At 37.0% G+C, this 25,857-nt stretch overlaps 1 protein-coding gene and 1 long non-coding RNA gene across 6 annotated transcripts in view; one reads left to right on the forward strand and one right to left on the reverse strand.

Moving 5' to 3' along the window:
- Positions 1 to 704: 704 nt before the first annotated feature.
- HSPA4L (heat shock protein family A (Hsp70) member 4 like) overlaps positions 705 to 25,857 on the forward strand; it is a 52,080-nt gene continuing 26,927 nt past the window's right edge. Inside the window, exons 1-10 of one of the 2 annotated variants that reach the window (XM_004747935.3) lie at positions 705 to 1,097; positions 2,287 to 2,484; positions 14,579 to 14,636; positions 16,192 to 16,332; positions 18,015 to 18,137; positions 21,473 to 21,572; positions 21,934 to 22,067; positions 24,013 to 24,257; positions 24,395 to 24,471; positions 25,314 to 25,465. In XM_004747935.3, coding sequence (XP_004747992.1) covers positions 844 to 1,097; positions 2,287 to 2,484; positions 14,579 to 14,636; positions 16,192 to 16,332; positions 18,015 to 18,137; positions 21,473 to 21,572; positions 21,934 to 22,067; positions 24,013 to 24,257; positions 24,395 to 24,471; positions 25,314 to 25,465 — 1,482 coding nt within the window. In that variant the 5' untranslated portion in view covers positions 705 to 843. Of the gene's footprint in view, positions 1,098 to 1,560; positions 1,664 to 2,286; positions 2,485 to 14,578; positions 14,637 to 16,191; positions 16,333 to 18,014; positions 18,138 to 21,472; positions 21,573 to 21,933; positions 22,068 to 24,012; positions 24,258 to 24,394; positions 24,472 to 25,313; positions 25,466 to 25,857 lie in introns of those variants that run through there. The other variant, XM_004747936.2, reaches the window with a different exon arrangement.
- LOC106005373 overlaps positions 9,038 to 25,857 on the reverse strand; it is a 91,390-nt gene continuing 74,570 nt past the window's right edge. For all 4 annotated transcript variants that reach the window (XR_006602389.1, XR_006602387.1, XR_006602388.1 and 1 more), the window contains one exon: positions 9,038 to 9,793. This is a non-coding gene — a long non-coding RNA (uncharacterized LOC106005373). The remainder of the gene's footprint in view (positions 9,794 to 25,857) is intronic.

Raw genomic sequence — 25,857 nt, forward strand, 5'->3', positions numbered from 1 at the left:
ACTTGGTGAATTAGGTAATTTGGCAAAGGTCCTACTGCTGTTAAGTGAGCCTGGGACTACAATCCAGGTCTATGTGACCCCAAAGCTTGTCATGCTTTTAGCCACTAGATTCTGTGATTTCCTCCCCAGTTATGTAAAGAATGTGGTGATATCCCCTTGCTCCTGACCTCAACTGTTTCTTTTTTTTTTTTTTTTAAGATTTTTTATTTATTTATTTGACAGAGAGAGATGACAAGCAGGCAGAGAGGCAGGCAGAGAGAGAGGAGGAAGCAGGCTCCCCGCTGAGCAGAGAGCCCGATGCGGGGCTCGATCCCAGGACCCTGAGATCATGACCTGAGCCGAAGGCAGCGGCCCAACCCACTGAGCCACCCAGGCGCCCCCCTCAACTGTTTCTTTTTACTCGAATGTTTTAAGTGTTCTTTAACAGATGAATCATCATCATGCCCTCAAATTCTACAGACAGAAAGCATGGATAAATAAATGGTCGTAGGAGAGTTTCAAGATAATTCTGGAAAAAATCTAGATGGTGGCGGGTTCAAAAGGATGCTAGCTGAAGAGGCATCTGGGGAGGAAAGCGAGAGGCCATGAGATGCCCAGTAGGACTGGGGGCCCAGGGTTCTGTTGCGGGCGGCAGTACCCAATCCCTGCTCTGCTCACGCACTGCCTGCTGGGAGGCCCCCCACCCAGTCTAGGCACATCCAAGAGGACTGGCGAGCGTCAGTCAGGAGCTTCCCCTCTTCCTGTGTGCTCCGGACACGGGAGAGAGATGGAATTCTTTAACATAGAAAGACTGGAGTCAAAACAATACCATACATTCCAGTCTCCTTAGTATTACCCCTGAAAATGGATTTCATGTTACTCATAGCAACAGCTGCAGGAGCTGTAGCCACACTTGCTGCTGCTGCTGTTACCGCATTGATAGTAGTAAAAAGTCTAAGTTTTCTAAAGAAGAGAACAAGTAGGAATGATGAGAGTAGTAAAAAAATCAATGTCAAGACGGAAACAAATAGGAAACACGGAACACATAAAGAATTGGGTGAGAAGGAACAGGAAACCCACGAAAAAGTGAACGAGGAGAAACAAGACAGCCAAACTTTGTAAGTGTAAACTATAATGTGATTAAATTTCGGCTAGATAATGATGCAGGTCAAATGAAGGCAGACAGCGGGACGACACTAGGCTCCTTTTCTACCGACCAAAAGGCGGAGTCCGGGGGCAATGCACTGTCTTGCCTGGTACCACAGTGTCTGACTTATTTTAAGGTCAGCTTTCTGTGAAACTGGTCTTCAGAGGTTAAGGGTTAGTGGAGACTGCATCTTTATAATGGTTTAAAGGAAGTTACAGGAAGGTCGAATTGTTAGTGTGCTCTTGTTTCCTGGTAGAAGTGTGGTTTTTGCCATTTCAGGCCCTGATAAGGAAAAACACGCCCCTCAACTTTGTTCGGCTGGCTTTCACACAAGACACTGCGGGAAATGAAATGAAAAGGCCTCCTTTCCACGCGAGCGGCGGCGCCCCTGCAGAAGAGGCGAGGCTGCCGCCATGCGGCACAATGGGCGCCACCTCACAGAGCTGGGCGCGGCGGGCGGGCGGCAGGACCGCGCGGCCAGACTGCGAGCGCTCCGGCTGCCAGCACATGGGCCCCTCGGGGCGGCGAGGCCGGCCGGTGGGTTCCCTGGCTGCGGGTGGCACTTCGTCGGGAAAGAGAGGCGGTGCAGGCCTACTGGCCTGCGCGTCCCACTTCGAGCACGCCTAGGCAGTACCCAGCTGCTGTAAAAGGCGTGCCTCTGGTTGCCACAAACAACCCAAAACACGCTGGCAACGCGCCGCTCGGCCAGCTGCCTCTCACCTAACCCAGTCGCAGCTCTCCCAGCTGCCGCGCGATGGCGAGCAAACTCCCTTTGCCTTCCGTCCTCTCCTCCCTGATCCTACCCGCTCCGCCTTCTCCCTCCCACCCTAGGCCGGCTCGGCCGCCTCCATTTTCCAGATCTTTCTCGAACCCTCGGCATCTCGGGCAGCCGTTGCCCGAGTACTGACGGAAGCGGCCGAAGTGGAGGCGAGGAGCAGCCTCGGGTGCAGAGCGGCCGCTCGCGCACCTCCCCGGCGGCCGAGCGCGCAGGCGCAGACCTCTGTAACTGCCGGTTGGAGGCGGTCGAACCGCAGTGGAGAGAGACCGAGGCGGCGGAGCCTGCGGCGCGGGAGGCCTCTATCTCCTCCTCTGGTCCCGGACGCGCTGCCCTAGATTTAATGCGTAGCGACTTGGGGTCATTTCTCCTCTGCTTCTCGTAGGAGTCCCAATTCTTGGAGCAACAGCTCAGAAAAGGACGCGGTTCCCACACGGAAGGCTTCAGCACCAGCTCCCCGACGATTCGGCGGCGGGATGTCTGTGGTTGGCATTGACCTCGGCTTTCTCAACTGCTACATCGCTGTAGCAAGGAGTGGCGGCATCGAGACCATCGCCAATGAGTACAGCGACAGGTGTACCCCGTAAGTGCCTTGGCTTGATCGTAACCCCGACCCTAACAAACGTTTCCTCCCGACCCTGCGTGGGTCCCGCCTGCTGGCTGCTTCTGCTGCGCGCCGAACCTTGTGATGACAGGTGCAGTCCATCAACTGCAGTCCCTGGAGACCGCTGGTTGGCGGGCCCAGGTGGGAGTCGGACTTCGTCGCCCTGCAAAGCTGCTTTTCCTTAAAGGACAAGGGACTTCGCTCTAATAGTTGGCGCATCTCCTTTCTGTACCCCCTCACGCCCACGTCCCCACCCTGCCTCTGTTCCCCAGCGGGCCTGCTTTAGTTTTCCGGGGCGGGGGGTGGGGTGGGGTGGCGTGGTGCAGAACCTCCTCGATATCCTGAACAAATCTATGAAAAGATGTCTGGTTACCTCTAGCGGGGCTTGCTGGGGATTACCGGCCTCGGGCGCGGATCTCCCATTAGCTGAGCAAAGAATTCTTCATTCCGCCCTTCCTCCTTTCCCCATCTCTCTGCCTGACGGCTTTTCAGAAAAGTAAGAAAAGGAAAGCTTAGGCTGCACACATCAGAAGATGAGTTGCAGGTTCATCTGGCCCAGAAAGCCTCCCCCCCCCCTTTTTTTTTTTTTTTGCTAAGTTGTTGAGGTGTTCGGGGTTTTACCCCGTGTCCTTGAAAATTCGTGGGAATTGGACTGGTTTCCAGTGGCGTATATTGATGATGCATTAATAGGGAATCGGGGATGGGAGTTGTTGGCCTCCTGAATTGTATTGGTAATGTATGTCCATGAATGAAAAGCGGTGCAGCCAGAACCTATCAAAAGCGAATTTCTACAGAGTGAATTATAGAAGAATCAGAGGCGGGTGTCCTGTATAAACAGGATCGTAGAGTGATTCGTTTATGAACACTTAATGAAAGACTTAGGAGTGGCGTTATGCCACGGAAACATGTTTCTACACGTTCCATTGTTTCTCTGGTTTATGAATGTTGTTGGCAAAGAATAATTAGAGTAATTAAGACAGGTCTATGAAAAATTAGCCTTTTATTGTCAGTTCCTGTTACTGGTAATTTTGTGAAGAAACCAACTGTTCATGTCTTTCTTTCTGTGGAAAAGTAACTAAACATCTTGATTTGATGCTTTAAGGTGACCCAAAATATATAAATATGAGACTAATTTTAAGATCCGTGTTAAGCTAAGCCTTTAAATGATAAAATTACTATGATTGTATGAATAATTTAAAAATATGTCAAGATGTTGAAGAGTAGCTGACTTGAAGCAGTCTGTGCCTTTGGTTTCTTTCAAAGAATATTCTGGAAGGTTTTATACCACTTTTTTCTAGATATATACGTTATATTCTGTTGAAATTTTACATGTTTAAATTCTCAGGTATGAGCATAGATCAGTCAATCCTCATACTACTGTTACAACTTTTGTTTCCTTTTATGTCTTTTTCCAGCCTTTATCCACAATGAGAGGCTCAAGCAGAAATTGTGAACTGTTTCATGACTTTATGTCTGAAGATCTTGTTTTAAGCCACAACAGATAGAGGCTGCCAGAAAAGAAGCAGTAAATTCCATTGTCCTCTTTCAGCAGAGTAGAGGTTAATGGGGGCAGTCTCTGGCTTCAGGGACTTAAGACCATGGAGAAAAAGTGAGGGGTAGCATGGATATTCCTCTAATCGTTAAACTCTTATCCTAAAAGATCACAAACCAGAACTGTAAGATGCTGCATTTCCAGCTCAGAAGTCTTAGTAGCGAGTCCATTGACTTTTTAAAGAATCAGGCCAGACTTAATTCTTTAAAAATTAGGCTGCTCATTTTCATGTTTCTTAGACACATTGGCTAATTCTACACGGCTGAGATCTAATATATTTCTGATCTGTGTGTAAGAGCCACTAATACCTAGATTTAGTGAACCTAGTCCAAACTAGAAAATGACTAAGGCGGAAGTATTCTTAGCTGTGTTAGCAACTCTGCCCTCTTTTCATGGCTGTGTACTATTACCTCAGGATCTTTTATTGTTACTAAACTAATACTTCACTGTAGTCTATTCTTACACTATATTTACTCTGTGGAACTTAAAATTATTGAGTGAAAAAATATCTTTTCCAGGTCCCTGGTCCTTTGTTTATTGAATATGTATCTTGCAAAAAGCATAACTATTAGAGAGCCTGTAAATTTTCTAATACATCACAGTATTTAATGATATAAACTAGGTTTCAAAAACTTTTTTCCCCTGTTCCACTCACTGACACCAAGGTAATAAGACATAGGTGTTTTCAAATACATTACAAAAGGACCTTGTGGAAAGAGGAAGGAAATGTTCCATTTAGTTCGTTTTGGCATTTATGCTTTTTAACATTTTTTTCATTCTTTAACATACTTGATTATACATGGGAATGTCTGGTGAATAAACCAAGGACAGTTTAATGGAAAAGATAATTCCTTAAGTTTTGGCCTTGTGTAAAGTTGGAGGGCCTGGACCAGCTGCTCTTCTCCCATGCTTAAATTGAAGAGGGGGAAGGAAATTAACATGCATAAGTTGAAGAGGAAAATTAATTTCAGAACATTTTCTTATTTAAAGCAATTGTTTCACAAATAGTACATGTTCATTGTAGAGAGGTAGACACATTAAAAGATTAAAGGAAAAATTTAATTCCTCCGCCCAGAAATAAAACTTCCAGGTGGTTTTCTCTGTGTTTCAAGGATGGATTATACTTTTTGCACTTATATCCTGTTTGGTAACTTTAATGTAATACATACTTCTGTACCATTAGTTTCAGTGTTTTTGTATAATCCTTTCTTTAATTCCATCTCTTTTTGGATAGTGAAGTTGTTTATATTTTTTTATAAGCCATACTGCAATAACTATCTTTGTGACTGAATTTTTGACCCTTATAATTCTTCAAATTCTTAGAAGTAGAATAGCTGAATATGCACATTTTGGGATGTTTGTATTGTTCAATTAAGCATAGATGTGGGGGATTGGAATTTCTATCCCAGACTTAATTATATCAAAGTGATTAGTTTCATGGGAAAAGAAAACTGTAGCCAAGAACCTTCATTCAATATTAGACTAAAGCATGTGATCAGCTAAAACAAAACTTTTGTTGATAATAGTGATGGGTATGTGACAAATGTTGTGCCTCTATTGTCGTATGTATTATATCAATTCTGTGAGTTTGGTAATACTAGCTTTTTTCATAAGCCTAAAGCAAACTTAACTGTTTTGGCCAAGAACTTGTAAGCAATGAAACTGATTCAGTTTCAGGCCTCTTTTACCCCCAGAACCCCAAAGTCCTTCCATTATCCATTGGTATAAGGACGGTATATCCATATTAGGTTAATGGGGACATAACAAAGGAACAAAGTATCTGGCTGAGAAGCATCTTTGCTCTAGTATCAATAAATTCACCTGTTTTTGAGTAGTTTCTAAGAACTGTTTTAAAATGCTTTTAAGTTATTTTAAGAACATGTAAAAAATCTTATTTTGTTTAACAAATTCATTAAAATGCATAGCAACACAAAATAGGTTATTATAAGTATATGGAGGAAAGCAGTGTGGAAGATTGTAAACTACAAACTGCATATTTCTTGTGGGTAGCATTAGGAGGACGTGCTTTCACCACATAATGTGTAAGGTTTTGAATTTTTATGAACATATTTTACAATAAGGAAAATGGAGTTTTTTAACATGAAAGTATTTCAAGACATTTTTGTTAGGTGTATTTTTCAAAATTCTGTATGATCAGACTGAATTTTCAGTTCTCTGGTTTTCTGTCTCATTTTTCCCTGTTTCTTTACCAGTATATGAATAATTTGGAAATATGGGAATATACTGTTTTTACCTTACTTTGAGCTGTCCTCTTCAGTGCATACAGGTAGAAATCACTTACTTTGGGTTATTAAAAATAAACATTTTTATACATAGGAAATGCCAAACTCCAGAAGTTAATAGTAGCTATATTTGGGTAGGAGGAGAACTTTTCTTGGTGATAGCAGTTGGGGAGGTTGAGGGGGAGGGGAGGCTTTAACGTTTTATTTAAATATTCTTTATATCATATGAATTGGCTTTGTATATCTTACTTTGAGCTTATGTTAACTTTGATTTAAAATATTTTAAATACATCTGAGAAAGTAAATCTCCAGCTCTTCCCAGCCACCTAATAAACTTAAGTATGTATGCTTTTGGTTTTATACAAGTGTATGTGTATATAACTGGTATGTTTTTCTATGTGTTTTTTAACGAAAGTAGAATTACATGGTATGTATTTTGCAACTTTTTCTCAAAATACATTTTGAACATCTCAAACTCGTGTGTATACTTCATTTAAAAATTTTTAAGTTTTAAAATTTCAGTTAACACAGTAATATTAATTTCAGGTGTACAATTTAGTGATTCAGCACTTTCATAAAGCACTCAGAGCTCATCACAAGTGCATTCCTTAATCCCCATCACCTGTTTCACCCATCCCCCCACCCACCTCACCTCTGGTAACCATCAGTTCTCTGTAATTCAGAATCTGTTTCTTGGTGTGCCTCTGTCTTTTTTAGCCTATGCTGGTTTGTTTTGTTTCTTAAATTACACATATGAGTGAAATCATACAGTATTTATTTTCCTCTAACTTACTTCACTTAGCATAATATTCTAGCTTCTTTGGGTAAATACCTGTAGTGCAATTGCTGGATCATAGGGTAGTTCTATTTTTAACTTTTAGCGGAACCTCTCTACTGTTTTCCACAATGGCTGCATCAGTTTGCATTCCTACCAGCAGTGCAGGAAGGTTCCCCCTTTCCATATCCTTGCCAGCACCTCTTGGTTGATTTGTTGATTTTAGCCATTCTGACCTAATTTACCTTGTTTATTTAAATGGCTGTACGGGGTGCCTGGGTGGCTCAGTGGGTTAAAGCCTCTGCCTTCGGCTCAGGTCATGATCCCAGGGTCCTGGGATGGAGCCCCGCATCGGGCTCTCTGCTCCTCGGGGAGCCTGCTTCCCTTCCTCTCTCTCTCTGCCTGCCTCTCTGCCTGCTTGTGATCTCTGTCAAATAAATAAAATCTTTTAAAATAAATAAATAAATGGCTGTACATCCATTGATAAGTGCACTATTAGTGAATGTTTCAAATTATTATTTTGCCATCGACAAAAACAAAAATTCAATGAGTATCTTTGGTTTTTTTGTTGTTTGTTTTTTTAATTGTGCTAAGTAGAATGGAAAGACAGATGGCTCACACATTAGGAAGGCCAAAACTAGGATTATAAAATCTTTTAGTGTGAATATTTTCTATGATGAAACAAAATCTTTATTTATTGCCTTGAATTTGTGGATGAGGAATTCTGAAAAGTTTCTAGAAGGCAAGGAACTGTAAGTACAAATTACATACTATTGTGAGTTTAAGGTATTTAGCATGCTATGGTAGTCTTTCGTATATAGTCACTACAATACAAATTAATCAGCATAGCTGTGTTCCAATAAAGCTTTATTTACAAAAATAGGTGGCAAATGGTAATTTGCAAACCCCTTGTCTAGTCAATCATAATCAAAGGAACTTTAAAATTATGGTGCATTGCTATTGGAATTTGACCTGTGGAATTTTAAGATAATCAGCTTTTAAAATAATGTATCTAATAGTTAAATACATCTAATTTAATGTAACTAATAAGCTTTTAAAATATGTCTATGTAATTATAGTTGACCCTTGAACAATATGGGTTTGAACTATGGAGGTCTGTTTATAGGTGGACTTTTTGTTTTGTTTTCATAAATATAGAACATTACTGTGAATATATTTTCTCTTATAATTTTCTTAATGTTTCTTTTTCTCTAGCTTAATATAAGAACACAGTGTATAATACAACACAAAACATGTGTTAACTGTTATCATAAGGCTTCTGGTCAGCAGTAGACTATTAGTAGTTGTGTGTGGGTTAAAGATTATACATGGATTTTCTTCTGTGTAGGGATTCAACACCCCTAACTCCCTCATTGTTCAGAGTTCAGCTGTGTGTGATTTCTGTTAATAGCTTCAAGTTATGAACCAGTTTGTTTATGAATTAGGCACATTTATTAAAAGCATTTAGAAACTCATAAAAGAAATTTTTATTTTTTATATGTTAAAAAGTTTTATCCATTGTCCATACTGAAATACTGGAAAGTTTTTGTTATTACTAAATCATGTATGCCTAAAAGAAGTCTTACTTTTGGGGACACCTAGGTGGCTCAGTAGGTTAAGTGGCCAACTCCTGATTTTGGCTGAGGTCATGACATCAGGGTCCTGGGATAGAACACCCCTGCCCCAGTCAACTCCACTCTCAGCTGGGAGTCTGTTTGAGGATTCCCTCTCTGCCCCACCCCTCCGTGCGTGCATCCATGCTTGCACACACTCTCCCTCTCTCAGATCTCTAAAAAAAAAAAAATTGTCGGGGCACCTGGGTGGCTCAGTGGGTTAAGCCTCTGCCTTTGGCTTGGGTCGTGATCCCAGGGTCCTGGGATCGAGCCCCACATCGGGCTCTCTGCTCAGCGGGGAGTCTGCTTCCTCCTCTCTCTCTGCCTGCCTCTCTGCCTACTTGTGATCTCTGTCAGATAAATAAAGAAAAAATCTTTAAAAAAAAAAATTGTCTTATTTTTCTAAGTGGCAAGCTCGAAAGCAAATGGCAATCAGAAGTCTTTTGGAGAACATTCCTCCCCCACTTCTTCTGGGGCAATTTTTTTTCGAGATAGTTAACCTTGAAAAATAACCATATGTTTTCTTTACTGCAGAGCTTCTCAAATCCACTTATTTGTTTATAGACATTGAAACGCTCCCAGGAAAGAATGTTTTTCCCAACTTACTTGAATCTCCAAGGAATTATATTCCATAGAACAGTATTTGGAAAATGATGCTATAAGGCAGTGGTCTCAGGTGGAAATTTTGCGCCTTAGGGCGCATTTGACAATATCTGAAGGTACATTTTTGGTTGACACTCTGGGGGTGAGGAATGGGGGGAGTGCTTCTGGAATCTCAGGAGATGACCGCCTGACTTAAATCAATTGATTGCCCTTTCATATCATTATTCATCCTGCTATTGTTTTCTTAATATGTACTTGATAACATAAGACTATAAATAGTAATTTTGATTTTATGGAATCTGGCAAGGGAAAGCTGACAATTTTTAAAATAGGGTTATTTTTAAAATGAAAGTGGTACAGTCAAGAGACTTTGAATCCTTCGTGGAGACTGACAAAGTGAACAAATTTAAAGAGTACTGACCTCTTAGGTGAGAAATCTATAGTCTTCTGGCAGTATGTGTTTTCTCCAGCCTGATCATGCTTGGCTTTATAAAAATAGGCTCTATAAGAGAGAAAGAAAATTAATCTTAAGTTTTAAGGGAAAATACAAATACAGTTTTGTTTTGTTTTGTTTTTTATTATTTTTTTTTATTTTTTTTTTTTAAGATTTTATTTATTTATTTGACACAGATCACAAGTAGGCAGAGAGGCAGGCAGAGAGAGAGAGGGGAGAAAGCAGGCTCCCTGCTGAGCAGAGAGCCCGATGCGGGACTCGATCCCAGGACCCTGAGATCATGACCTGAGCCAAAGGCAGCGGCTTAACCCACTGAGCCACCCAGGCGCCCAGTTTTGTTTTGTTTTTTAAAGATTTATTTGAGATAGCATGCTTGTGGGGGTGGTCAGAGGTAGAGCGGGAGAATCTGCTTGAGATTCTCCACTGAGGGTGGAGCCCAAGTGGTGCTTGATCTCACAACCCTGAGATTATGACCTGAGCCAGAATCAAGAGTTGGATGCTTCACTGAGCCACCCAGATGCCGCAAAATACAACTTTCTTAAATTAACACTTGCCATTTGATTTTTATGCCCCTCGTCTACCAAAAGTGACATAGGACATTTAGAAGTTTTGTTTGTTTAGAAGTTTGTGGCATTTTCTGAGAATCTGGGATTACCACTGTGGTGGCAATATCAGATTGGAAATTAGAGATTTAAACTGCATTGTAAAGTTTGTTTTTAGATATAAGATGGAATTTCTAAATAACAGTTGAAATAAAGTATAGAAAGTATGATATAAATGGATTATACAATATATATTTGGGTAAAGTATTGAATATCCTTTCTATTAAAATTTTTATGTCAGCCTCTGAGGTATGGTATAATGTGTTTATTTTCCTTGTGTTCGTAAAGTCAGGTAAAAGTTTTGAGAGATGGTAGGTATTTTGATTCCAGAATCTTTTTGAAAGAAAATCAAGGAAGGAGTGTTAAGCCCTTTTTTAGTTATGTAAGGAAGGTTTTCTGTGTATTGAAACTAGGTATTTCCAAGCTGTAACACTAAATTGTTTAAACTTTTAAAGTTGTCTACTTTTAACTTCAGAGAATAATAATGGTAACTATTTAGCTTTCTCTGTGAAGTGATATGTGTGCAGCATGTTTCAAAGAATTTAGCGCTTAATAATTGTTGAAACTTTTATTTGGCTTCAGTGTTCTAAGAAAAGTTAACTTCTTGAGAATCAATCTTAAGAATAAGATTTTCTATATACTCAAGTGATGGTCGCCTAGTATTAAAAAACTAAAAATATTCTTAAGTGTGTCCAAATAATGGACTAGAGAGGACAGATTATAATAAAGTAAGCTAAAAGAAGGCAAATCCATATTTTCTCTGATGAACTTTAGGACAGAATGCCAGCCATCCACATAAATAATCATATTAGGTATGCAAATGCCTACTCTAGCAGGGACTATGTTGATCAAGGAGTTATTTGGAAGAGATAATCTACTTGGGTGTCTCAAACGTATCTCAATCTCAGCATGTCCAGTGAGCACTGCGATGGTCCATCTCAAACCCATCCATTTTACAGTGTTTTCTGTCTCATTAAATGACACCACTCTACCCTCTTCTGCAAATGGGAAACCTAGATTAGTCACGATACTTGCCTCTTCCCCTTATATATTCCAGCTCTGTTCAGTAAAAATGTTAGCAATATCCATAAATGTTTTAATAATTACACCAAAAAGCTAAGAAACAGGTGAAATTAATTTTGATATTTTTGATTTATCTCAATATGTCCAAAATTTTATTTCCGTATTTTAAAATCAGATATTTTATATTTCTTTTTAAATACTAAATTTTCAAAGTCCAGATAATGTTTCACACTTAAAATGAATACATCTCAATTCCTACTTCCACATTTCATGTGCTTAATCATCACATACGGCTGGTGGCTACCATATTGGACAGTGAAGATCTAGTCTGTCACTAAGTCCTTTGAGTTGTACCTCCTAAATAACTCTTAATTCCTTCTCTCTCTCTCTCTCAGCTGGCATCATCCTGATACAGATTACTGATAACTTCTAGCCTTCCTCCCATCAGTACACAGTGGTCAAAATGATCTCTCCCAAATCTTTTAATTCCACCCCCATCATCATTTACTCTTTAAAATCTCATCGCTTCCTTGGGGTTAGCCTTTCCTGATACTCCTCCTCTAGATCAATTCTATTATCTACTCATCGAGCATCATGTACACCCTCTCTTGTAGCATCTTGTTTACTTTCATTTGTGTGAGCACTGTAAGTTCCAAAAGAGCCAAAACCATGTATTTTTCCCCTTGCTAGATCTTTAGTAACTGAGTGCCAGATGTAAAGTAATTATTCAACCAAACTCTGTTAACTGATTAACTGCTTGCCCTCCTTGAAAATGTTGTGGCCCCCAGTGTAGCAGTATCCGGTTCAACCCTTAAAAAGCATTGTTTTGGGGGCACCTGGGTGCCTCAGTGGATTAAAGCCTCTGCCTTCAACTCAAGTCATGATCTCAGGGTCCTGGGATCGAGGCCGACATCAGGCTCAGCAGGGAGCCTGCTTTCTCCCCTCTCTCTCTCTCTCTCTGCCTGCCTCTCTGCCTACTTGTGATCTGTCAAATAAATAAAAATCTTAAAAAAAAAAAAAGGCACTGTTCTTAATACTCTTGATCTCAGCTCAGGTCTTGATCTCTAGTTTTTGAGTTCAGGCCCCATGTTAGGCTCCACACTGGGTATGGAACCTACTAAAAGAAAAGCATTGTTCTTGGATCTTTCCTCTTTATTTCATCTTCTGTATAAGCAGGGATTGTTCTTTTCTTTGTTCAGAAGCCTTTAATTCACTTTACCTACTGAGATAAATTTCAAATTTTTAACTTGCCATTTGAGGCTCTGTGTAATCTTACCCCGATATTATTAAAATGAAACTAGCCAAGTTGTATTCTTCCTACTCTCCAAATTAACATTACCCTTAGGAGCCATCTTTCTATTCATTCAGTAAGTACTTTTACTATGTTACCAGGTAATGATCAAGGTCAGTACTATCAAGGAAAACTTTCTATTCGACTGTATATCTCTTCTGTTGTAGGTATAATCTGTTCTCTCTATACTCACTGGTTGCATATGACTGTTAAGCCCTTGAAAGTTGACTGTTGAGCACTTGAAATGTGAATAATGCTGAGGAACTAAGTTTTTTTATTTTGGTTAAATCTTATTAGCCATGTCTGGTTAGTGGCTCCAGTATTGGATAGTGCAGATCAAAGGAATGGAGCACATGTTATCTGCCCTCATGGAGTTCATGCCCTGGTATGGAGATGGTCAGTAAATAAACTGTATCAGATGGTGATACATTATGCAGGAAAATAAAATTAGGTAAACAGTAGGAGATGTATATGTTGGGAAGGAGCAGAAAATGTTGTTTATGTAAGATAGAAAAGGTACTGGCAAACTGACATTTGAGCAGAGATATGAAAAAAGTGAGTGTAAGCCATGTGGATGGGTATATTTAGAAGTGTTCCAGAGATAGAGAATAGCACGGACAAAGGACCTGAGGAAGGAGTGTGCTTACCTTATTCTAGAAATAGCAGAGACTGGTGTGTCTAGATTGAAGTTACAGGGTAGAGCAGCCAAGGACCAGAACAGGAAGGGTTTTATTGGCTGTTAGGGAGATTTAAGCTTTTGCTTTGTGAAACAAGATGCCATTGGAGGGTTTCAGCAACTGAAATTCATGACCCTGGTCTTGAAGAGAATTACTCTGATTATTGTATTGAGAATAGGTATATACCTACATACTTGGAATGTCCTTTTGGACAAAGGACATTCTACATATTAAAATTTTTTCTCTTCTTTCAGATCTTAATTCAGAAATTACTTCTTCTGCTTGCTTTTCCTAAGCCTTATCATATAGAAGTGATTTTTCTTTTTCACTAGTATTCATGTCCGTATGTTCATAGTCCTATATATGTTCATTTTTTTCTGTAGACTATAAATTCAACAACGGTGATTGTAGCTAGTATACATACAGTGCTCCTAGTTATTGGTTGAATGAATGGTACCTCTAGTTACAACTAAAATCATGGGAACAGTTTTTTTTTCTTTTTTTAAGATTTTATTTATTTATTTGACAGACAGAGATCACAAGTAGGCAGGGAGGCAGGCAGAGGAAGAGAGAGAGGGATGCAGGCTGAGACCCTGGACCCTGAGATCATGACCTGAGCCGAAGGCAGAGGCTTTAACCCACTGAGCCACCCAGGCGCCCCATGGAAACAGTTTCTTAAATTATAACACGAAATGATACTTTGATGAAAATGTTGCTCTATAATTGCTTTTATAAGCAGAATTACATCTAAATGCAGTAATAAAAAAAAAATAGCATGGTGTCCAAACCATTTACCCATATTCACTCATTTAATCCTCTTACAAACCTGTGAGTTGGTATTATCAGCACTATCTTCTGGATGGGAAACGGAGACAAATAGTGGTTAAGTAATTTCTACAAGATTACAGAGCTTGGATTTAGATCCATGCAACCTGGCCTTACTAAACACAGTTAATTTTTTTAGTAGATCATAGACCTACTAAACAATTTTGGGAGCCAACAGAACATTGCCGGCTATTAGCAACATTTATTCTAAAAATTCTAACATTCTAATTTAACTACTGTTCTATTACTTGTGAAACAAAACTATGCAAAATTCTGATGTTCATTAACCTATTTTTAGAATATACATCATTATGTTAATCCATTTAATTCATTTTTTTCATAACAAGAGATAGAGTAATGGCATATCAATATAAACATACCATGGGAACAAACTTTGTGTTTTTCCCTTGTTTAGGGCCTGTATATCTTTGGGATCAAGAACTCGAGCCATTGGAAATGCAGCTAAGAGCCAGGTAAATTGTTAATGTAGATGTTTTGACTTACAGGAAGAATTTAATGGAATCTTGGTAACCAAGCTCCCACTTTACTAGTTAGTGAGAAAAGAGAAGGAGAGAAATTTGACAGACTTGAATAACTTTGTATTTTAATAGGTATATTTTGCTTTGGGGTTGTAAAATATTTCTTATATTTTATTTTTTAAAAAGTCTTATTTAGTTGTGAAGTTAGGGTGTATGACATCACTTTTTCCCCTGTATGGTCACTTTTCTATGAGGTATCCTATCTAGAATGTACACTTCCAACAAGTAAGCAATGTCTTTGTAAAAGAAGGTGGGAAAGATGGAAGAACTAATTTCCAGAGTAACCCAGTGTGGCTACTTTTGCATGGAATCTGCTTAAGTGTTCGTATTTCTAAGCTTCCAAAGTGCTTTTAAGTAGAACATTTACTTTTAACGTTTTTTGTTAGAGGTTCATTTTCCTCAGACTTTATTTCCCTGATCCAAAAGCCCTTAACAATTACTTCTTAAATTTTAACGTGTAGCTGGGTCTTCTTTTTGTCATAAAATAACTTTAATAGGTCTTTTTTCCCTCCTGACTTTATGGGAATAATTGACTCATTTATCGAGGAATTTTTGCTTAAGACTTTCCTCAAGGTTGTCTTCCAATTGGCCTTTATGAAAATGTTATCTTTTACACTTTCATATTGTACATTAACACATGTTGAGTTTGTGCCAAAATGACTTCTTCACTAAAGTTTACATCTTATATTCTGTGTGATCTTCTAAGCGTATCACAGATAAGAGTCTCTATAAAGAATGCAAACTAAAGTTATTCCTCCTAAAGAGACCAATGTGGTAATTCAGCATCCCTGTAGCTTTCATCTTGTAACTTGTAACTGAAGAGCAAGATCTGTTTGACTTTAACTAAGAGGGCAGCAACTAGATCTCAATATTAGTGTATAGTTTGAGCTAGATGTTCTAGTTAAAAAATTACTTTGGTAAAATACAAGCCATTTGCAAATTCAGACACTTTAACTTTGTGTCATGCTACACAGAAGGAATTTAAATTTACCAGCCTAGAAGCACTTCTCAACAGTAAGAAATTTCATTCTCACTACATGGGAAGTTTCACAAAGAACTAGATATTAAGAGGAAAAGAAAAAGGGGGCAATGTGGAAGAGTGTTTCAATAAAAACATAGGAATGAAAGTGGAAGAAAGAGAAGGCAAACGTACTAATTCACTAAAGCAAAAGGTGAGGAAAACCAAACAGATGAACTGTAGATAGATTTTCACTGTATTACTTGAAAAGTTTTACATTTTTGTTCTTTCTTTTTTGAAGACATTAATTTTGAGTCTACATTCCTAGGATAGGAAGAGAATTTGTGGAGCAATATATAAGATGCATACATTCTTATTGTATAATTTTACAGTCAGCTGGAAGCCAGACAAATGATTGTGTGTAATTCTAAACTTAAATGTGTAGGATAGACTCGGTGGTCTTAAATATTAGCATAATGTTGATTTTGCATTCATTAAATATCAATAAATAAAAGTGTTTGCTGCCAACAGATAGTCACAAATGTAAGAAATACAATTCATGGCTTCAAAAAGCTTCACGGGCGATCATTTGATGATCCCATTGTGCAAACGGAAAGGATCAGGCTTCCTTATGAACTGCAGAAGATGCCTAATGGAAGTGCAGGAGTTAAGGTAAGCTTCTCAGAGTACAAATATATTTAAATTCAAGAAACCAAATATAATATTACCTGTTTATAATTTTTTTCCACTAAACCTAGTACATATGTACCAAGATTCAGTTTTTGTAGGAAGCTTTAGTGAGTGCCCCTAGATAATTTTTAAAATCCAGACAATACTTTGATTGTCAAGAAAAAATTATTTGAAGAACTTTTAGAAGTGAACAGTATTTAAGCAATAAAGGCAGAGGCATAAGTGATTTGGAAAAATAGACTGCTTAAGTATATTAATTGTTATATTAAAGCAAACTCTACTTCCAAATAAGAGATGGATTCTTGATTTTTAATTCTACATCCTGAGATGGTAAGTTATAGATTGGTTAACAAAAACATGGTAGCCTTTCTGTTTTTTTACCTCAAAACAAAGTTACCATATGACCCAGCAGATTCCCTCTTCATTATATAGACCAGAGAATTGAATAATGTGTGCACACAAAAACTTGTACCTGATTTTCACGATAGCATTGTTCATAATAGTCAAAAAGTAGGAACAGTCCAAGTATTCATCATCTGATGAGTGGTTAAATGAATTGTGGTACCTGTACAATGGAATGTTTAGCCATAAACTGGAGTGACTTCATAGAGATGAATATGGCCACATAAATATACATATATACACTTAAACACACATATGTTGTGCTGCTTGAGAAAAGCTCTTCCAGAGTTTAGTGTTACAGAATAAAATTTGGTTCACTAAGGACACAGAAGTAAGACATAACTTTTTCTTCAGTAAACTAAATGTAGTTATTATATGGGTTCCATGGTAACTTTATATTGCTCATAAATTTATTGGTTATTATAAAAGGGCTTAATTATCTAAAGCACACATCTTCCAGTATTTCTTCATCAAGAAGAATTGTAAAGTTCCCTTTTGTGTGCTTAAACCTGTGTATAAGATGAAGTGGTTATTTGGTCTAAAAAACATAATTTTGAAATTTCATGTATACATCTCTAATATTTAACTTAATGATTATTCCTAGAAACCTTGGAATAATCGATAAAATACCTCTTTTTTTAATAAGAAATTTTCTTTCCTGATACTCTAATTTCCTCTTCCTAAAACTGTATGACTAAATCTTACATTTTAAGGTCATAAGAGTTCTAACTTTGAAAAGAAGGATTATTTGATCTTTTTCTCTCTCAATATGTGCCTGGAAAGTGAATGTTAAAAATTGCTTTTGTGAGAGGCATGTGGGTGTCTCAGTTCGTTAAGCATCTGCCTTCAACTCAGGTCATGATCTCAGTCCTGGGATTGAGCCCTTCATCAAGCTTCCTGCTCAGTGGGGAGCCTCCTTCTGCCCCTTTCCCCCTGCTTATGTGTACACTAGCACACTCTCTCTTTTACAAATTTTTTTCTTTTTTAACTTTTTTCTTTTTGAAAAATTGCTTTTGTGAAAAGGAGAGATTTAAGGCAGGAAGACATTTTTTAGAACAATTTGGTTATATTACTACGTGTAAGTCACTTGAATTTTATAAATGAGAGGTGGTAATACTAGTATAATCTTTTTCAGAATATAACTTCCTTGAGCAAAGATGGTCTTTTTCGCTGTTGTTGGTCTATCATGTATGGAGTAGATCCTCACAGAATCATATTGGATGAATAAAAGACTCAATAAATATCTCAACTTCTGGTTTTAGGTGCGGTACCTAGAAGAAGAGAGACCTTTTGCAATTGAGCAAGTTACTGGAATGCTGCTGGCTAAACTTAAAGAGACTTCAGAAAATGCTTTGAAGAAACCAGTAGCAGACTGTGTGATTTCAGTAAGTTTACTTAACTACTTTCAAATTGCACCTTCCAGTATATTAACATTCTATTGAAATATTTTTCTTCCCTTTTCTTTACTCTTTCTGATCTTAATTAGTTAAAAAAAAAATTTATGTTAAAAAACAAAAAAACACCTTATTTGGTAAAGTTTAGGATTGAGTTAGTTTCCTAAAAAGTCAGTTATGATAATCTGTGAATCTTAAAAAAAGACAAACAAACAGTGTCTATGATTAGTGACTGCCGTACCTGCCAGTAATTCCTAAGAATCTTTCCTGGTCACTCTTAACTTCCCACCTGTAGGGACCTTAACATTCCATGGCAAAGTTGAAAATTCCCATTTGGGAATTTGAGATTATATATATATTTGTATATTTTGTATCAGAAAGAAAGAATATTTTTTAAATGAAAAATTGGATATATTTAACATGCTATAGTTTCAGAAATTTTGACATATGCTTACACAAAACCATCATCAATAATTATCAGTATTATAAACATATTTATCACCCCCCCCAGAATCCCATTGTATCTCCTTTAAAGTAAAAGTTGTTTAGGTATAAGGTGTGTAGCATGATCCTTTGACATACATATACATAGTGAAATGATAATGATTACTGCAATTGAGCAGTAATCATTAATTAATCATTAATTAATTAATATACCCATCTCAAGTACTATTTTTGTGTGTGGGGCAAGAACACTTAAGATCTACTTTCTTAGCAGATTTCCAGTATATAATACACTATAACTAACTCTAGACACCATATGCTATACATTAGATTTTTAGAATTTATTCATCCTACATAACTGAAACTTTGTAATCTTTGGCCAGTATCTCCCCATTTCCCCCACCTCCTTGCTCCTGGTAACCACCACTTTACTCTCTTGCTTCTATGAATTTAACTTTTGTAGATTCCACATATAAGAGAGCATGCAACATTTTTCAAAAAGAAAAGGTCTTTCTTTAAGGATTCATAGAACATTTCATCATTTATCTTTTGAGATCCCATTATATACTGATAATTTTTTAAAGTTACATATTGTCACTTAAATGTATGTTTCTAATATTATTAAACTTCTCTACCTAATTTCAACAGTCTCCTGTCCTCAGAAAAATAGAATTAGATTCTAAACTCCACTGGAATTTAGTAATTAGATTATTATAGGTATTTAGAATTTTTTGAATGAGAGAAAAATAATAGAGCTTTAATATTTTCTATTCTCACCATTTAATAATAGCAAATACTAGAGTGTACCTTTGGCCAGGCAATGTTGCAGGCATTTCATAAGTACTAACTCATTTAATCCTCAGAACCGCCCTATGAAGGTAGGATATTTTTAACTCCAGTTTTATAGATTAAAAAGCGGACACACAGAAGTTAAATAACTTGCCCCAAATCAACAGAGCTAATGAGTTGTAAGCCAGAATTCACACCCCTGTATTTCATTCCCAAGCCTCTGCCTATAACTCTTCCCTTGTACTACCAGTTGAAAGTATACATCATAGTGAGTTTGGTTTTAAAATCCATCTTAAATTCAAGTTCATTGACTATACTTGATAATACTTTCACATCAGTAGTTAATATTAGGAATGGATAAGGAAGATGTGGTCCGTATACACTATGGAATATTATGCCTCCATCAGAAAGGATGAATACCCAACTTTTGTAGCAACATGGACGGGACTGGAAGAGATTATGCTGAGTGAAATAAGCAAAGCAGAGAGAGTCAATTATCGTATGGTTTCACTTATTTGTGGAGCATAACAAATAGCATGGAGGACATGGGGAGTTAGGAGAAGGGAGTTGAGGGAAATTGGAAGGGGAGGTGAACCATGAGAGACTATGGACTCTGAAAAACAACCTGAGGGTTTTGAAGGGGTGGGGGGAGGGAGTTTGGGGGAACCAGGTGGTGGTATTAGGAAGGGCAGGTATTGCATGCAGCACTGGCTGTGGTGCAAAAACAATGAATACTGTTACGCTGAAAAGAAATTTTAAAAAAAGAAAGTTAATGTCAGAAGAGAGCATGATGAACATTTTGGCCGTTATTTACTTTGTAGTTAGTGTGATAGACACATTGTGAGCTATATAAGGGGAAGTATTTTCTCTGTTTTATGCACTGTTATATCCCTAAGTGGTTAGAAAAGTACCGGTTACGTAAGTGCTCAATGAGTATTAAATGAAGTCTATATTAGAATTTGGATTTTTGTCAGAAGGATAATAGCAAAATCAGGATAAACAGTTTATCAAAATTCAAGTTCTTTTCCTGTTGTTAGTATCTGTTAAATGTAATTTCTGACTTCAAAAAGCAATAAAATTGGAGACAACTTACTTAAAATTGGAAGAGCTTCAAGTCATTTTGTACATGAATGTACTTAATTAGCTTTTTTTTTTTAAAGATTTATTTATTTAAGGGAGAGAGCATGCAGTACCCATGCACACACAGGGGGAGGGGGAAGGGAAGAGCTGACTCCCTCTGTCAGGACCCTATCCCAGGACCCTGAGATCATGACTTAAGATCAGCCTAAGTCAGATACTTAACCAACTGAGCCACCCAGGTATTCCTACTTAATTAGCTTCTCAGAAATCTGTCTGTAGACAAAAATCAAAGTTTGACAGAACTAAGTATATGTAAATCTTAAATGTCTCAGTTATCTTTTAATAAAATCTTTAATTAACATTAATTAAACATATAGTGGTTTTTGGTGATTTTAAAAGAAGTACTTCTCTTCATAAGTCCCCTGCAATATAGGTACCCCCTCCCTTTGAGATGATAGGCACTGCAAACCTTGGGTTTTATATTCTCCTAGCTAACATATACCTACACAAAAATCATGCTACACATGTCCTTTTTTCTAATCAGTATTGATACTCTTCCATGACCATTCAGATCTGCCTGATTCTAACAGCCACATAGTATTCCATTATATGGAAATACTAAGATATATTGTTAATAGCTACTGGATATCATTTTAACGGTCTTGGGCTTTCAATTTTTCATTATTAAAGATGAACAAACTTTTTTTTTTCCATAGAGAAGACCCATCACAAGAAGGATTTAGATGAACATAGTTTGGAAATCTTGAAGTATAATTTCATCTTATTAATTGCTTTAAATTTGTGTTCAAACTTAGGTAAACACTTTATGGTATAGAAATTGCCAAAAAGAAAAAAACTAGTGTTTTTTTTCTTGTTTATTTAATTAGAACACCATTCTTTGCCTTAAGCCCTACACAAGTTTTAGAGCAGTTATTTTACATTTTTAACTGATGAAATGTTTAAAATCTATTACATCAAACTAATATATTTTAATTACTGTTTTAAAATACCAGATTCCTAGCTTTTTCACTGATGCTGAGAGAAGATCTGTGATGGCTGCAGCCCAGGTTGCAGGTTTAAATTGTTTAAGGTTGATGAATGAAACTACTGCAGGTGAGCACTTTGCAGTTTGAAAATCACTGTCAGAAAAATACTGTTCTGGTTGTTTTTGTTTTAATATAAAGCATTTATCTTTTTAAAACTTACTGTGTACTAGCTCTTTTAACCTTTAGTTTTGTAGTACAGTATTTTGCTAAAAGTTAAGTATGTCTTATATTTGCTGTAAGAATTGTATATAGCAAATGATTCTAAAGGAAAAATAAAAACAGTAACCAAATTATAAAAAATTAATTGACTTTGAAGTGAATATAATTTATATTACTCTCTATGAAAGTGCAGTATCAAAAGGACTTATGTTTTGTTTTCCAAGAGATTGCTATCCTGATACTAATGTAATTTCTTTGTTCTTACACAGTTGCACTAGCATATGGAATTTATAAACAGGATCTTCCCCCACTGGATGAGAAACCAAGAAATGTAGTATTTATTGATATGGGACATTCTGCCTACCAGGTCTCCGTTTGTGCTTTTAACAAAGGAAAACTTAAAGTAAGTAAATAAATGATTTGCTATATCTAAGTTTAATGGTTAAGAGAGCATGTAAGACAATATAGAGAACCTTAGTGCCTGGGTTTAAATCCTGGCTCGGCCACTTAAAAACTGTGACCTTGAGCAAGTTACATACTCTCCTTAAATCTCAGGTTTGCCACCTGAAGATAGTATCAGTAATTACCTCAGAATTTTTGAGGAAAAATTAGTTTTAATGTATGATAAATGCTTGGAATGCCTTATAATAGATACTGTAATTTGTATTAGCTGTTTCTATTGTCAAGGTGTTAAGTCACCTACAGGGAGCATTAAGTACATTACTATCCATAAATATATTTAGGAAAAATTTTCTAAAATGATTCCCTTTGGTTTTTTTTGGTTTTTTGTTTTAAGATTTCATTTATTTATTTATTTGACAGACAGAGATCACAAGTAGGCAGAGAGGCAGGCAGAGAGAAAGGGAGGAAGCAGGCTCCCCGCTGAGCAGAGAGCCAGATGTGGGGCTCGATCCCAGGACCTTGGGATCATGACCTGAGCTGAAGGCAGAGGCTTTAACCCACTGAGCCACCCAGGCGCCCCCATTCCCTTTGTTTTATAAACTTTCCTTATCCAGGAGTTCTAATTATAATTTTCTAGAATGTGGCATCGTTTAGTTCTGTGTGCTTATCTTATAGTTTGTATTTGATTTTACATTCATTTTTACATTGGTCATCTTATCATCTTGTCTCTCATCATCAGTCACATATGTAGAAGTTACTTAGAAGATGAAATACTATCCAACAGACCTTTTAGAGCCTTTTGTCTCACAGTTTATAGTAACATCCCACAAGGGTAATGACTTATAATGAATATAGGATAGTTTTCTGTAAATTGGTTTAATCTGTTGGTTAGTTTTGAATTTTAACTTAAGAATATTTTCCTCCCTTCCTTTTTAGTAGATGTCTTTAAGTAGCCATATCTGTGGCCCTTCTGTCCAGAAGGGTGCATGTTTGCACTAGTCACATACTAACATAGTTTTGCAGTTAATTTTGTGTGGTACTGGTCCTAGCAAGAAGTTGATCCATGAATTCTCCATACTAGTTTGTGGGCTGATAACCCAGTCACATTATGTTTACAACTTTCTGTAGGGTTTACTGTTGTTCTATCACACATTCTTGTGAAAAAAACCTGAGGAGCCACACCAACGGTGGGGTTTCTATTTTTTAAGTGACTAGTATAAGTAGACATTTGTGTCCTCTACCTTGGAGAGAGAGAGACTAGATATCTTGCTCCTGCATTTTCAAGAGGTATGATGTTCAAGTTCTGTGACTTTTCTACTACTCTTTGATCCATCCACTAGCTGGGGCTCATTGGTCAACAAGTTTATTATATTATTAATTTTTGTTTCTTTTCTTCACTTTCTTGTGTTTTATTTTTTGGTTTTTCATGTATTCTTTTGCTCTATGTTTTTATAAAAATGGTATAAAAATGGCTTGGCTTTTTTTTTTTCATGGTAGTTAGAAGGCCTAATTCCTGACCTGAAAATTGACCAGTTGTGCTGTTTTAGATTGAATCTTTGAATTGGCTTTTCTTGGCTGTTTTGTTTTGATTTCATGCTTTAGAACTGTTCCTTTGCTCTCTTAAACTTGGTTTTTGGCCTGTCTGTTCAGTGTTGTTATAGAATCAACGGATATGAGATAGTGAAGTTTTAATTATAACTAAATTATTCAGAAATAGAATTAATTATAATTATGGTATATGGATCTGCAACCCAAAATAGATAATTCAGAATGGGTAAGTACGTTTTAAATATAAGTGATAATTAGTATAAGTGATAGCTAGTTTGACACCCCTTTTTGACAAGGTTTTTGCCTTTAACTTTATTTTTATTTTAAAAGTTGGTTTTTACCTTTTTGAAAGCATTTATATTTCTGAAAATTCAGTTCTGGTTTTTTTGGTTAAACAGGTCTTGGCTACCACCTTTGATCCATATTTGGGTGGCAGGAACTTTGATGAGGCTTTAGTAGACTACTTCTGTGAGGAGTTCAAGACCAAATACAAGATAAATGTGAAAGAAAATTCTCGGGCTTTGTTGCGTTTGTATCAGGAATGTGAAAAACTGAAGAAGCTGATGAGTGCAAATGCATCAGATCTTCCACTGAACATTGAGTGTTTCATGAATGACCTTGATGTTTCTAGTAAAATGAACAGGTACCGTGTATGTTTTCAATTTAAGAAGTGTTGGCTTATTTTATGTTTAGATCATGTCTGATATTTTTCATCCTGTTTAGAAGATCTACTTGAATTTTATATCCTAAAATGATGAATTTTATTTACTTTTCCCACAGGGCTCAGTTTGAACAGTTATGCGCTTCCCTCTTCTCCAGAGTTGAGCCACCATTAAAAGCAGTAATGGAACAAGCTAGTAAGTGTAAATTACTGGACTAACCATCAAAATTGTATTATGGCATTAATTCACTTGAATGGGGTAGGAAATGGTAAAAGCGATGAAAACTTTCATTTGTTTTTTGAAGATTTTTAGCTTTCATTTTAAGATTTTTTATTTTATTTATGTGACAGAGAGAGATCACAAGTAGACAGAGAGGCAGGCAGAGAGACACGGGGAAGCAGGCTCCCTCCCCAGCAGAAAGCCTGATGTGGGGCTCGATCCCAGGATCCCGGGATCATGACCTGAGCCAAAGGCAGAGGCTTAACCCACTGAGCCACCCAGGTCCCCTTTATCTCTCGTTTTAGAGAAGGAGATTATAGCTTCATTCATAAGAGTAAAGGCACTATGAATCTGGGTTTATAAGACTAATTCCTGACTTGTGTTATTGTTTACATCATAAAACTAACATTAGTTATATTTGGAGGTGTTTATATGTAAGTATCCTTTAAAGTCTAAATGAGAAAAAAGTAGAAATGGGACATGATTGCTTTTTGTTAAGGTTTTTGGTAACCAGTACTTTTATGGGTATTTGTGAGGTGAAAATTAGAAAATTGAAGGAATTTGGAGAGCCCATGAGGTACTTGTCTGTTCTTATTGTCACTCTGTCATCTGGACCAAGTGCAGTGCTTGACGCATGGATAGTTATTATTTATTAAGTTTTGCCTTTTTCTAAAGTTTGTTTTTATCTTCCTTCTATTTAGTCTTGTTTTTAGCAAAAACGAAATCAATTTTTTTAAAAAGTAATTTCCAAGGTCTTTTGGTCACATTTTAATAAAGACTATCATATTTTTCTCAATTAAAAACATTTTGTTTTCCAGACTTGCAACGTGAAGACATAAGTAGTATAGAAATTGTAGGGGGAGCAACTCGAATTCCTGCAGTGAAAGAACAAATCACTAAATTCTTTCTTAAAGACATAAGTACCACATTAAATGCTGATGAAGCTGTTGCAAGAGGATGTGCATTACAGGTATTATTATTTAATAATCCCCCTCTTTTTTACAGGGTATTTTTTTGCCAGAAATATGGTGATAAGCCTAAAGGGACCTTTTAATAATATTTGTTCAAACCACTTGTCAATAGGCTAAAAATAAATTAAAATTATTCCTGATAAGTAAGTCTTGCATTTTTCCAATTTATGTTTTTAAACTGTCATAGGACAATGTCTATACTGTAGTGAAAGAACATTTACTTTATGAATTCTTATAATTATTCCCATTTTAAATTATTTTTTCAGATTTAAAAATACTTTATATTTTTGTAATTTTGTCATAAAGAGTACTCTTGGCATTTTAAAGTAGCTCTTACCAAAAGACTATAATTTTTAGGATGTAACGATTTTATTACAAGGACTTTATCAAG

The sequence above is a fragment of the Mustela putorius genome, unplaced genomic scaffold (assembly GCF_011764305.1).
Source record: "Mustela putorius furo isolate JIRA1106 unplaced genomic scaffold, ASM1176430v1.1 tig00003866_pilon_pilon_pilon, whole genome shotgun sequence".
NCBI classification, from domain to species: domain Eukaryota; kingdom Metazoa; phylum Chordata; class Mammalia; order Carnivora; family Mustelidae; genus Mustela; species Mustela putorius.